The 14,838-nt window shown below is 49.7% G+C and overlaps 1 protein-coding gene across 4 annotated transcripts in view; it reads right to left on the reverse strand.

Moving 5' to 3' along the window:
* The window catches only part of GOLGA3 (golgin A3), a 59,573-nt gene extending 48,748 nt beyond the window's left edge, over positions 1-10,825 (reverse strand). The window contains exons 1-3 of one of the 4 annotated variants that reach the window (XM_035258283.3): positions 10,729-10,825; positions 4,295-4,607; positions 2,432-2,704 (exon numbers count right to left, since the gene is read on the reverse strand). In XM_035258283.3, coding sequence (XP_035114174.3) covers positions 2,432-2,704; positions 4,295-4,427 — 406 coding nt within the window. In that variant the 5' untranslated portion in view covers positions 4,428-4,607; positions 10,729-10,825. Of the gene's footprint in view, positions 1-2,431; positions 2,705-4,294; positions 4,608-9,680; positions 9,858-10,515; positions 10,556-10,728 lie in introns of those variants that run through there. The other 3 variants (XM_035258284.3, XM_035258281.3, XM_035258285.3) reach the window with 3 other exon arrangements.
* Positions 10,826-14,838: the final 4,013 nt, after the last annotated feature.

Genomic DNA, 14,838 nt, shown 5'->3' on the forward strand with positions numbered 1-14,838 from the left:
GGCATTGTGGAGTTACAGGCCCCGGGGTTACAGGCAGTGCTGAGCAATAGCTCAGCCGTCACAGGGTCATGAGACCCCAAGAGCATTTTCTTTATGCAGTTCTATTTGGGGGTCCACTTTGAACCACAGCTCGTCTCAGTTCCTGCAATAACAAGTCATGTTATGACAAGGCTTCATATAATCACGAGTACCTGTATAAGCTAGAGGTACTCAAATGGCTGAAGCCTAGCAGAGTAAAGACTGCACAGGCATCTGCCCTCCAGGGCTGGGAACTCGTCACCTCAGTTTCCAGACAGACCAATCCGAGGTCATGCTCCAGGACAGGAGGGTAAAAGTACAACTTTTTTGCCAAAACCAGAATTTAAAATATCTTGTAAGATTTTTTTTTTTTTTTTTTTTTGAGATGGAGTTTCGCTCTTGTTACCCAGGCTGGAGTGCAATGGCTCGATCTCGGCTCACCGCAACCTCCACCTCCTGGGTTCAGGCAATTCTCCTGCGTCAGCCTCCCAAGTAGCTGGGATTACAGGCACGCACCACCGTGCCCAGCTGATTTTTTGTATTTTTGGTAGAGACAGGGTTTTACCATGTTGACCAGGATGGTCTCGATCTCTCAACCTCATGATCCACCCGTCTCGGCCTCCCAAAGTGCTGGGATTACAGGCGTGAGCCACCGTGCCCGGCCCCAGAATTTAAAATATCTAAAAGCCAGATCTTTCATTTTGGGTGATGAGAGGGTTGGATGGTGTGTGCTAATTCAGCCCTTGCATCACCCAAATGAAAGGCCTGGGTTACAGTTACAGTTACAGACCCAGGGCACCACTCCCCGGGGCTGAGTGTGTGGGCTTGTCCTTCCTAACCCATCAGCAGATGTGGCCAGATGGCTGGGTGCTGACCAGGGCAGGGAGGTGTGATCACACAGCAACGCTTCACACATGGCTGCTGCAGAGATGGGCAGCTACTGTCCTGAATCATCCTTAAAATCTGAGCAGTCACTAAGAATTCACCGTCAATGTACCATTGTCATTATTAGTTTGTACATTTTGTCACTGAAAAGATCTCTAGTCCTTTTCACAAGGCAAAGTGGTCCAGATGGCTAAACCCTACCTGGCAAATTCAGGCCTACGGCCATCAGGCAGATACATAAGCTGTCAAAATGAGCAGTGTTTCAACTAAACACCAACGCAGGAGACAGGCTCAGGGCCAGGCGCCAGCAGGAACAGGTGAGGGGACGTCTCACAAAGGCGTGCACGCAGACCCAGCACTGCTGCCACACAGGCACCTGAGCCAGAGCTCACACATCTGTAACTTTGGGAACCCAAAAGTAAACAAATAAACTAAGCTGAAAAAAATCAGGACTCTAGGCTTTTTTACATGCTACTTCCCAGCTTAAATGCTGGCAGCGCGTTTTCAGAATTTTTTAAAACACATGTGAAATACAATTTGATTTCAGTAATTTTTTGGGGGGGGGTTGTTGTTTTTATTTAGCTTTAAGAAATTTTTAAAAACACACTGCAGGCCAGGCGGGGCGGCTCAAGCTTATAATCTCAGCACTTTGGGAGGCTGAGGTATGAGGATCACTTGAGCCCAGGGGTTCTAGACCAGCCTGGGCAACATGGTGAGATTCCATTTCTACAAAACAAATTAAAATTAGCCAGGCACCTGCGGTCCCAGCTACCTAAAGGCTGAGGTGGGAAGATCCCTTGAGCCTGGGAGGTAGAGGCTGCAGTGAGCTCTGACTGTGCCACTGGACTCCAGCCTGGGCGACAGCAACATCCTAACTCTAAGAAAGAACAAAAACAGACAGATGCCTCCGGTCTGCTTACCAAGCCCCTGGGTGACACAGGACAGGCAGGCTGGCCTTTAACATGAGAGCGTCAGCCCTGCTACCAGTCAGACCGCAGCGCAACCCCGGCTCCAGGCTGGCCTTTTACACGAGAGCGTCAGCCCTGCTGCCAGTCAGACCGCAGCGCAGCCCCGGCTCCAGGCTGGCCTTTACATGAGAGCGTCAACCCTGCTACCAGTCAGACCGCAGCACAGCCCTGGCTCCAGGCTGGCCTTTACATGAGAGCGTCAACCCTGCTACCAGTCAGACCGCAGCACAGCCCCGGCTCCAGGCTGGCCTTTACATGAGAGCGTCAACCCTGCTACCAGTCAGACCGCAGCGCAGCCCCAGCTCCAGGCTGGCCTTTTACACGAGAGTGTCAGCACCGCTGCCAGTCAAATCATAGCACAGCCTCAACTCCAGCTGCATCTTCACTCTCTCAAGTGAAGCTCTCCTTGCCAAACACACCGCCCTGCCTGGGACGAGGAGGGCACACAGTAGGCACAGGGACACAGCCGCTCAGACAGCGAGTGTGGAGGCACCTGCTCCTGAGGTGCTGAGTGATGCGGATGTGGAGGGGTGGGAAAAGCGGTGGGAAGGGATGCTTACACAGTTGCGTTTCTTGCATAGGAAGACTGAGTCTGAGAGACTGCAAAGCTTCTTTTCTAACACTGCCCTCAGCACTAGTTCCCTGAGACTTCCTTAGGTTGTCATGGAAACCAGCCACACCTGGAGAGGCATCAGGGCCCACTGGGCTTGTGATCGGACCGAGAGACAATGGAGCGTCTGGGAACTGTGGCGTTGGCCCGTTCTGACAGAGGCCTCCCTGGCCAGCTCCATCCGGGCTTTCTCCTTCCGTGGAAGCTCTGTTTACCTCGGCACCTAGAAAGACAGAGCACGCTGGACCATGATGACTTTAACGACACGATGACATCATTTTTCAGACACGCAGCCGGAGTAGGAGAGAAGAGGATCCTAACTCATGAGCACCACACTTTCTCATCCCACAAAGACATTCACTGAGAAGTGCAGGCCATGGGCCCCTTCCCATAGGCAGGGTGGCCAGGAAAAGGCCCACAGCCCCCTCTGGTGTCAACGTTCCCCTATAAGGTGAACTCACCCTCCGTGCCGTCACACTCGGGCTGTAGAATTTACATAATAACGATAGTAACGTTTCCTTTTTTGTTGTTGTTTTTTTTTTTTTTGAGACGCCCGCCTTGGCCTCCCAAAAGTGCTGGGATTACAGATATGAGCCACGGTGCCCAGCCTCCTTTTCTTTCTGAGATGGAGTCTCGCTCTGTTGCCCAAGCTAGAGTGCAGATGCACAATCTCAGCTCACTGCAACCTCCACCCACCAATTCAAACAACTCTCCTACCTCAGCCTCCCGAGTAGCTGGGATTACAGGCACCCACCACCACGCCTCGGCAGGGAGGCAAGTGGAGGTCACACCCTGCACTCTAGCTTGTGTCAAAGAGCAAGACGAGACCCAGTCTCAATAAAAGAAGTTAACTGGGTTAATACCACTTTCCAATGAATTTATAGGTCCAGGAAAGTTTCTAAACCTTGCAGTTTATATAACAAAATAGGTTTTTGAACATCACACTGCACTTAAAAAAAAAAATCTAGAAGTAAAAAGGTCCAACAAACAGTGAAACTATACTGTTCCAAACACAAGTCTAATGATGGATAAATCACCATGATGACAACGAAAGTAACCACCGGCACCCCAGACATCCACCAAGCACCTGTGCTTGCTATGCACCATTTCTTTAAACCCTCACGACCACCCTATGATGCAGGGCAAAGTCATCTGTTTTATTTAGAAAAGAGGGCCAGACGCAATGGCTCACGCCTGTAATCCAGCACTTTGGGAGGCTACGGTGGGCGGATCACTTGAGGCCAGGAGTTCAAGACCAGCCTGGCCAATGGTGAAACCCCATCTCTACTAAAAACACAAAAATCAGCTGGGTGTGGTGGTGGGCGCCTGTAATCCCAGCACTTTGGGAGGCCAAGGTGGGCAGATCACGAGGTAAAGAGATCGAGACCATCCTGGCCAACATGGTGAAACCCTGTCTCTACGAAAAATACAAAAATCAGCTGGACGTGGTGGCAAGCGCCAGTAGTCCCAGCTACTAGGGAGGCTGAGGCAGGAGAGTCACCTGAACCCAGGAGGCAGAGGTTGCAGTGAGCTGAGATTGTGCCACTATACTCCAGCCGGGGCAGAAGAGCAGGGCACCATCTCAAAAAGAAAAAAAAGGTGGAATTTGAAGCAGGAACATGACAAAGACGCACAGATGCCTACAGGGAAACACTGCTGCTGCCCCACAGGTGTCTAATGGAGTCTGTCTAGTAGGAATGGTGCCTGACTTAAAGGCAGCATCATCAAGTGACTAAAACACACGCTGAATCATGTGAAAAGGTAACGAGTGTCTCCTCCTGTGACCAGAACACAGAGGAACCTGACGACTTACGCTGGGCTTTGTCCTGCTGGTCAGGTGGCACCAGTGGGCCCGAGGACTTCTGGTGAACCTCGGGGAGAGCCGAGGGGCCACTGTGGGATCTGTCCTCCTGGAGGCCATCTTGCTCGGCCGACGCGCCATCCATGGTCGGGACGCCGCCGGCTGAGCGGACGCTGCAGGGCTATAAGTGAACCTGAGGCAAGCTTGGTTTCTGCCATCAGCACCAGCCAAGAGCTCCTGGGAGGGGCCCCACTGTGCCTCCCATTTTCAGAAGATCTAATGACTCACAAATGGCTTGAGGTCAAACCAGCTAATATCATGATACCTGGCAGGAGAGAAAGAGAAAAAATGTGTTATAAAACTTTACTCATCAGATTTCAAGTATCAGTTACAAAATTAACATTTGGTTCCCAATTTGCATAAGTACAAGAAACACATACAGACATTTTCATTCAGCAAAATAATCCATGAGCACCCATAACATCCTAGGTTTTGGGGATAAATGTTGACCCTGCCTCACTGGGCCCTTTCTTGAAGGTGCTTAGTGTCTGTGTTGGTGCCAACTAAAGACCATTCTGCCAGGACAGTGCCACTCTGTATCTGCTGTAGCTGACACACAGCGCAACCAAGGAACTGAGATTTAAATTTTATTTAAACTTAATTAATTTGGGCCAGGCATGGTGCCTCGCCCCTGTAATCCCAGCACCTAGGGAGGCTGAGGCAGGCAGACCACGTGAGGTCAGGAGTTCAAGACCACCCTGGCCAACATGGTGAAACCCAGTCTGTACTAAAAAGACAAAAAACAACTGGGTGGCCGGGCATGGTGGCTCACGCCTGTAATCTAAGCACTTTGGAGGCCAAGGCAGGCTGATCACCTGAGGTTGGGAGTTCAAGACCAGCCTGACCAACATGGTGAAACCCCGTCTTTAAATAAATAAATAAATAAATAAACAACTGGGCATGGTGGCAGACACCTGTAGTCCCAGCTAGTTGGGAGGCTGAGGCAGGACAGTAGCTTGAACCTGGGAGGCAGAGGTTGCAGTGTGCCAAGATCATGCCACTGCACTCCAGCGTGGGTAATGGAGACTCCATCTCAAGAAAATTTTTTTAATTCAAAAATTAAGGCCAGGTGTGGTCGCTCATGCCTGTAGTCCCAGCTACTCAGGAGGCTGAGGCAGGAGAATTGCTTGAACCCAGGAGGCGGAGGTTACAGTGAGCTGAGATTGTGCCCCTGCACTCCAGCCTGGGCAACAGAGCAAGACTCCATCTCAAAATAAAAGAAGATAAATAAAAAATTAAAATAAACGTAATTAATTTGAATTTGAACAGCTACATGCGGCGGGTGGCCACATGATGTAGACATCAGGCTGGCAGGCCTAGGTGTGCCCAGGGCAAGAGACCCTCCTTCGCCTTGTGAAGTGACAGTACCAAGGCCATGGCTCCTGCAGGCAGCCCCACCCTTCAGGCTGGACAGCTCCAATCTGGAGAAACAACTTAAAAAGCGGATGCCTCGGGATGTGGTAACTGTACACAGGAGGTACAAGGACACCAGGGAAGGCGGCGGCCTTGGAGTCGGGGTGCAGCAAGGGCATCCTGCAGCAGGCCCCCGTTCATGTTCTTCTCTAGTTGGGTTAGCTCTCTCTCAGCTTGCCCTGCTGGGCTACATTCAGGGGAGAACTTTGCCCAACATTTGGCAACTGACTATCCACCTTGAAATGTACTGGTGATATTATTAACTCACTTCTTTATCAACAGATATGATTCTAGCATGAGCTTCTATTCATTTTGCAGAAATCCTGGCATGTATTCCTTTAAAACCAGTTTCCTGTTAACCTACACTATGTTCCGTGTTTAACACTTTTCATGACAAACATTATACAGCCTTCACTTCTAGCTTACAGATTCCTCACAGAAGGTACATGCCTATAATCCCAGCACTTTGGGAGGCCAAGGCAGGTAGATCACCTGAGGTCAGGAGTTCCAGACCAGCCTTGCCAACATGGTGAAACCCCATCTCTACTAAAAATACAAAAAACTAGCTGGGTGTGGTGGCAGGCACCTATAATCCCAGCTACTCAGGAGGCTGAGGCAGGACAATCACTTGAACCCAGGAGGCATGAGCCAAGATTGCATCATTACAGTCCAGCCTGGGGAGTAAGAGTGGAAACTCTGCCTCAAAAAAAAAAGAGGGGGAGGGGTCAGGCACCGTGGCTCACGCCTGTAATCCCAGCACTTTGGGAGGCCAAGGCAGGCGGATCACTTGAGGTCAGAAGTTCGAGACCAGCCTGATCAACATATTGAAACCCTGTTTCAACTAAAAAGAAAAAAATTAGCCAGGCATGGTGGCCCATGCCTGTAATCCCAACTCGGGAGGTTGAGGCAGGAAAATTGCTTGAACCCAGGAGGCAGAGGCTGCGGTAAGCCGAGATTGCACCATTGCACTCCAGCCTAGGCAACGACAACAAAAAAAGCTACTCCTGTGTGCTGAATTCTCAATCTCATTTTTGTCTCTTCAATCATTAGTAACATCTTTCATACCTGGATTTTCCAGGTGGGTGGGTGATAAGTGGGCCTTAGAGCCTGGGCAGGATGTGAGCTACACACCTGTCCTAACACACAGCACAGAACTCTCTGAAAACCACTTCTCAGGAAAACCACTTCACTGCCCACCGAGCCTGCCCCTCAGCTACAATCCCTGACACCCCCCGGGAGAGCTGGGGTCAGTCAGCCACGCCCACTTGGGAATGATGGAGAAGACACCACAAAGCAAGGGGAGGAGAATCAGTGAAATGACGGCCACGGCGGCCCCTCAGCACAGCCCTGACATTACACACAGCTCGGAGGGCGAAACACGGTGGAACGTGGCCTCTACTGCACCACTGAATACTGGTACACTGTAAATCTGGTCCTCCTGAAAATTTCCTAGCAAAAGAAGACTCGCACTTTGCTTTGTTATGTCTTTGCTTCTGCCTTGTGGGGGTGGGGTGATGATATGGAAACCACCATGTGTGCCCACGTGTGCATAGTCTTTCCTAGCCGCTCAGGTAAAAAGTGCCTCTTCCACCTCCCCTCATCATCCCTACACCTCATGTGGCCTCCACCACAGCACGTCATGTCTGCCACTGTGTGTGTGCCCATTACATGGCGAGATCCTTGAAGGCAGAGACCTGTTTCACATCTGCCTCCTACCAGCTCAAACACTCCCAACTCCTGGAGTGCCAGTGTGGGTTTAATATGCCCAATTAAATCTTCACTTCTGCTGAGTACATTCCTCGGCTACAAAGCTAATGATTCCAAAACAAAGTGATAAAGCATTTGACTCCTTGAGCATCAACACTGTCTTTTAAAGTACAGAAAATTCTTAACTATTCCAGCTGAAAACATCTGAGAGCTTCAGCTCCAATGAGGGAGTCCAGGGAGTTAGAAACGGGATGAGCAGCATCACAGTCACAGCCCAGACAGGCACCACCACCAGAACAGAAGGAAGGATGGGACGACCAGCAGGCCCAGCTCAGCCATTACAGACAGAACATGCAGAGGACTGCTGCGGAGCCCACAGGGATAATGCCTCAGCGTCACACTGACCAGGAAAGAAGCATCAGCCAAGGACGTTCAGGTTCCACCGAGAAGGCACGCCAACACACCAAGCTCTCCGAGCCCAATGTAATCACAGATTCTGCTTACTTAATTCCCCTTCTGATACAGTCCTACCCTCCAGAATGGAGACCCTGTAACTGTGACTGTAAGGCTCCTGTTTATATGTGGCTTCTCCTGAAGCGGGACCAGAGACAGAATTCACTGACTGCCTGAAGCGGAGTTTGGTGACAGCGCTACTTCTCCCTGCAGGGCCATAAGCTGGCAATGTCAGTCTATCCTCAGTCTTGGTTGATTTTTAGTTAAAATTTAGAATGACTCAGTCATTCAGGACGTCATAACCACAGACTACCAACAAAAGCCGATCTCCAGGCTGCAAGGAGGAGGGCCAGAGAGTTGCCCGTGCATCACAGAAAGCTGTTATTAGGAACATGACTCCATTTTGTGATTTTACTTTTTAAATAAAGAGATCAGTCTAATCAGAGTCTCACTTATGATCACTTGCACATCTATGTCTCTAGAGAGAAGAGACAGGACAAAGCTACCATTTAGAGCTTCGAAAGGTACACACAACCATAGGTTCACAACTGGCTAACATCAAGGGACTTCATACTAAGAAACCACCACTCCAGGCACCACAGGACTTTTTGCTTCCCCCACACCTGAATTCCGTCTACTACCGAGTTCCGTGGGTTCTGCAGTTCCTATTGGCAATTAGAACAACAGAGCATAGTCAAAGATAAAGCAGGATTTCCTCTGGAAGATAATACCTGGTTGAGGCAACATCCAAAAGTAAACAGATCTATATACCAAGTGAAAACCAAAAGAAAGCCTCCTGTCATTGCGGAGATGTGTAGGGCAGGCTTGGAAGTCGGGACTCCGGCCTCAGCTCCTGACTCTCCACCACTGAGCTGTGAGATCTTGGACTAAAGATTTCTTTTCTTTTTTTTTTTTTTAGAGACGGGGTTTCACCATGTTGACCAGGATGGTCTCGATCTCTCGACCTCGTGATCCACCCGCCTCAGCCTCCCAAAGTGCTGGGATTACAGGCTTGAGCCACCGTGCCCGGCCGGACTAAAGATTTCTTAACCATTTTTAGCCTGTTTCCTCGCCAGTAAAAAAAAGGAGAAAATAAAGACAAAATTCTGTCAGGATTAAATACAACAAGGCACAGGGCGTGTCCCGTGTCCTCAGTAAAACGGCAGCAATTATCGCTATTATCTCCCTTTTAGTTGTTGCTTGTCAAATTGCTAGGTAAAAGCCAACTGAAGGCACTCTCACTTGAGAAAGTACACTACCACTTCTTAAGGCAATTGGTCAAAAAGAAAAAAAAAAGCTCCTCGTGAATCTGAGTAATGTCAGATGATTTATTTCCTTCTTGCTATTTCAAGTATACTGCCCGGAAAGCTATTAGAGGGTTGTAAAGGGCTACGTTCATGTCGTTTAAAAGACAATTCAAAATAATCCATGACGACAGGTGTGGCTGCTCACGCCCTTAACCCCCAGCACTTTGGGAGGCTGGGGCAGGAGGACTGCTTGAGGCCAGGAGTTCCACACCACGGGACAACACGGCAACACGGCGACACCCAGCAACACCCAGTCTCTTTAAAAGGAAGGAAGGAAGGAAGGAAGGAAGCAAAAAAGGAAGGAAGGAAGGAAAAAAGGAAGGAAGGAAGGAAGGAGAGAGAGAGAGACAGAGAAAGAAAGAAACCCATGAGTCACCTGTAAATGGCTTACACTGTCCCACTGACAATAAACTCCAACCTCTCAGCAATCCAGCACCTGCCTACACCGACACCCTTACCTCCGCTGCTTTCCTCCTTTTCCATTACACTCTAGTCACATTCTCTGCCTGAAAACGCCAAACTTCCACCTCCCTCAGGGGCTTCAAACTTTCTGTTCATTCTGCCTGAAACGCTCTGTTCCCACAATTTTGCCGGGCTTGCTTCTCGTCATAGAAGCCTCAGCACGGAAGTCGCCCGCCCCACAGGCCTTCCCACACAACTTGAAGGAGGGGACCCCACCCAACCACCGCCCAGTACCCTCGCGGTGGCGACCTCTGTGCCCTGTGCTGGGTGAGCTCGGCGAGGGGAGGGACCCAGGCACGGCTGCGCCCTTCGTAGCCCAGTGACAGGGACCCGCCATACGACTGACGTTCCCCGGGTTCATACCCGGGACAACGCCCGGCCCCACTCGGTCCAGGCACCGGGAACCGAGACGAGTCTGCCAGGGGCAGAGGCAAACAAGGAAGGACCCCGACTCCTGAAACCCCGGCTTCCCACGAACCACGCCACACCATGTCACGCTTGTCAGCTGCAAAGGGCCAAACTAAAGACAAGCACCGCTCGGGGGTGGCAGTGGACAGCTTCGGGACAGGCCACGCTCGCCGGGCGCAGACAGCATTGGGAGGGCCCACGGGCACGCGGGTTTACAGAGCCAGCTCCGCCGCAGCCGAGGGCGGGCGCCCAGGCCCGAGGCCACCGCAGCGAGGTGACTGGAAAGCGGCCGTCCCGCATCGCTGCAGGGACGCGCCCAGCCCCGCCGCCCCCGCCCGGCCTCCACGGCCGCCCCTCGGGCCTCCCCGGCCCACGCAAGGCGGGGGCCCGAGCCCCGAGGCGCGCAGCCCCCGCAACCCTCACCCTGCTGCTGCGGCAGCCCGGGAGGCAGCCCGGATACTCCGGCGGAGACGTGGCCGTGCGGGGGGGCGGGGCGAGCGGTGTAGCGGCCTCAGGTTCCCCGGAAAAAGCCTGCACGCGCTGCTTTCGTTCCGGAACCGAGAAAGTTCGCCTCTTCTGCCAGCGGCCACTCTATGGCCGGGGACACTCTGGCCGCAGGGTCCGGATCGAGCTCACCTCAGACTGGCCTGAGGCAGGTTTCAGAAAGTGACTTTAAGACTTTGCGGACCTTTCCCTGGAAACGCAACTTCCGGATTGCAGGACCAAACCCTTCAGGAAGCTGAACTGAGCTTCCGGCGGAAGTGGCGTGGCCGGGGCTCGGCGTGGGTGCGGCCGGGCTCGGTGTGGGCGTGACCTCTCCGCCCGCTCTCGTCTGGGGCGGCTCGCAGAAGGCGGAGGGTCCCGCCCCAACCTCGCGCCTCCACCTGTCCGGCTCCCTTCGCGCTTCAGATGGCAGTTCAGTTCTATTTGCTTCCTCTTTAAAAAGCAAAGTGGGATGGCGTAGGGCTCAAGGAGAGGGGTCGGGTGGGGCCGGCCGCTGGGGAACCGCTTTCCACCTTCCCTCCTCCGCCAGGCCGCTCTTCCAGCTGTCAGGAAGGTGGCGGCTTGGAGGGCGCCTCACGTCCTCTGTGATGTTGCGCTCTTCCCTGCGGATTTCAGAATAAGCTTGGCTACGAATCTTTCTGGGATTTTGATGGGAACTATAGGAAACCTGCAGATCGTTTGGGAACACGACATCGCTGACTGGATCCTTCATCTGCGTCCGTAGTGGCCCCTCCATTTATTTAGGTCTTTTGATTTCTTCCACCAGTATTTTGTAATTTCAGCATACGGAATCTGCACCTGTTAAGTTTATAGTATTTCACGTTGAGCGACTATGACATTGGGTCTTTGACGTTGTTTTCCACATATTCGCTGTTGGTCTACACAAATATGATGAATTCTATGTTGATGTATCCTGAGACCTCGCTAAACTCATTAGTTTGAGGGTTTATATGGTGTGTGGTTTTTTTGTTGTAAAATCTTTGTATTTTCTACATGGCCCATCATGTTATCTGAAAATCCAAATTCTAACTCAAAATGATCACAGACTGAAGTGTAAAATGTATAAATAAAACTACACAACTTTTAGAAGAAAACAACTTCTGACATCTAGCGCTTGGAAAGAGTTCTTAGATCTGACCAAAAAAAGCACAATGCACAAAAGAAATTGACAGAATAAACTTCATGAAAATTAGAAACTTTTCACTGGACGTGGTGGCTCACACCTGTAATCCCAACACTTTGGGAAGCCAAGGTGGGCAAATCAACTGAGATGAGGAGTTCAAGACCAGCCTGGCCAACATAGTGAAATCGGTCTCCACTAAAAATAGAATAATTAGCCAGGCGTGGTGGTGCACGCCTGTAATCCCAGCTACTCAGGAGGCTGAAGGAGAATGGCTTGAATCCAGGAGGCGGAGGTTGCAGTGAGCCGAGATAGTGCCACTGCACTCCAGCCCGGACAACAGAGTGAGACTGTCTCAAAACAAACAAAACTTCTGAGAAAGACCACATTGAAAGGATGAAAAGATGAGTTACAGACTGTGAGAAAATATTTTCAAACCACGTTTGTAGAAGAACAAGTAGCTTAGAATATATAAAAAAACTCTCAAAACTTGACGTTAAAAAAAAAATACAATTAGGCCAGGAACAGTGGCTCACGCCTGTAATCTTAGCCCTTTGGGAGGCTGAGGGGGCAAATCACTTGAGGCCAGGAGTTCAAGACCAGCCTGGACAACATACAGAAGCCCTGTCTCTACTAAAAATACAAGAATTGGGGCCCAGCGCGGTGGCTCACGCCTCTAATCCCAGCACTTTGGGAGGCCGGGGCAGACAGATCACGAGGACAAGAGATAAAGACCATCCTGACCAACATGGTGAAACCCTGTCTCTACTAAAAATACAAAAATTAGTTGGGTGTGGTGGCACATGCCTGTAGTCCCAGCTACTCGGGAGGCTGAGGCAAGAGAATCGCTTGAACCTTAGAGGTGGAGATTGCAGTGAGCCAAGATCATGCCACTATACTCCAGCCTGGGTGAGAGTGACAATCTGTCTCCCAAAAAAAAAAAAAAAATTAGCTAGGCCTGGTGGCACACGCCTGTAGCACCAGCTACTTGGGTGGCTGAGGCACAAGAATTGCTTGAACCTGGGAGGCAGAGGTTACAATGAGCTGAGATTGTGTCACTGCACTCCATCCAGCCTGGGTGGTAGAATGAGATGCCATCACACACACACACACACACACACACACACACAAAAAACAGAAAAGACAAGCAAAGGACATGAAAAGGATATATGAATGGCAAGCCTCACTAGCCATTACAGAAATGCACATTAAGACTTGAGGCCAGGTGTGGCGGCTCACACCTGTAATCCCAGCACTTCGGGAGGCCAAGGAGAGTGGATCACCTGAGGTCAGGAATTCGAGACCAGCCTGACCAACATGGTGAAATCCAATCTCTACTAAAAATACAAAAATTAGCTGGGTGTGGTGGTGGGTACCTGTAATCCCAACTACTTGGGAGGCTGGGGCAGGAGAATTGCTTGAACTCAGGAGGCAGAGTTTGTAGTAAGCCAAGATTGAACCATTTCCAGCCTGGGTGACACAGCAAGACTGTCTCAAAAAAAAACCAAAAAAAACTACCTTGGGATATCACTATACACCTATTAGAACAGCTGAAATAATATACAGCAATATCAAATGTGGGGAATAATGTGGGAAATGCTGGGAATAATCTAGTTTCAGAGTAACTAGATCTCTCACACGCTGCTCATGGTTTACTAATAGTGCAGCCACTCTGGAATACAGTTTGACAGTTTAAGAATTTTATGACTCGGCAACTGCATTCCTAAACATTTATCTTAGAGAGATAAAGGTATATCCACACAAAAGCCTGTACATGACTAAACCAAACTGGAAACAACCAAATGTCCTATGATACATGAATGGTTAAACAAATCGTGGTTCAGCCATGCCATGGAACAGTACTCAGCAATAGAAAGGACAGTACTCAGTACTAAGCACTGACATGTGCAATAACCTGGATGAACCCAAAGGCATTAACTACACCAGGGAGGAAAACATCTCCAAAGGAGGACACTGTACCAACTGTTCGATGTACGTCCACTTACGTCACAGAATGACCGAATCACAGAGTGGTTGTGGGAGTCACATGACTAAAAAGGGATAGAAAGAAGGAGAGAGAGTCTTGTGCTGGAGCTATTCTGTATTTCAATTGTGATGGTGGTTACATGAATGTCTTCATGTGATAAAATGACCCCAGACCAAGGCCAGTTTCGTGGTTTTCACATTGCACTGTCCTAGGGTGTAGAAATAGGGAAAGCATTTAATTAGCATAAATAAGACCTAGTGTTTGCCAGCACAATGGGTGAATATAGTTAATAATAGTGTATTGTATGTTTTTAATCACAAAAAGAGTAGAATTGGAATGCTCCTAACAAATAACAAAGGCTTGAGGGGATGACTACCCTAGTCACTGAGAGTAATGATACACGGTACGTCTGCATTAAAACATCAGCGTACCCCATAAATAGATACACCTTTTATGTACCCACAATAATTAAACATTAAAAAAATTTAATTAGCAAGCAAAATGTGACAAACGCTGAATACAGGCAGAAACAAAGGAATCAAATATTAAATTGACGGCACAGTGTGGCAAAGTGCTCATTAAGTGAAATTCTTGACAGCTTTATTAAGATACAATTTATATGCAGTAAAATAAACCCATCTTGCGTATGCACTTCAGTGATTCTAGTACATATGCAGAGCTGTGCACCCATCACTACAATCCAGTTCCCGCATAGTCCATGCCTCAGAAAGATCCTTCTGGCATTCAGTCCCCGCCGCCCAGCCAGCCCCTGACCACCACTTATCTACCAATGTGATATAGCTGGCCTAGAATGAGAACCAGTACAGTGCCATTTTAAAATGGGAAAACTGTTTCCATTCTCCTCACAATGACTGCTAGCCATGGCTTCTGTAAACTACTAAGATTACCTTGCAAAATGCAAAGAGAGGAAAAGCTGCACACTTTCTCTTATCTGTAACTGCCAGAATTGCTGGCCTTTGTTTACCAAAGTAAGCACCCCCAGATAATTCCATCCTGGCGCTAAGTAACCTAAAATTATGTGGACCCCACACCTGTCCAAATAATGTATAAACTAATGTTTATCTTGACCTCTGTAAACCACTTAAGTGGCAATCGGAATGACAAAAGTCCCCTG

This window comes from Callithrix jacchus, chromosome 9, assembly GCF_049354715.1.
Source record: "Callithrix jacchus isolate 240 chromosome 9, calJac240_pri, whole genome shotgun sequence".
Lineage (NCBI taxonomy): Eukaryota > Metazoa > Chordata > Mammalia > Primates > Cebidae > Callithrix > Callithrix jacchus.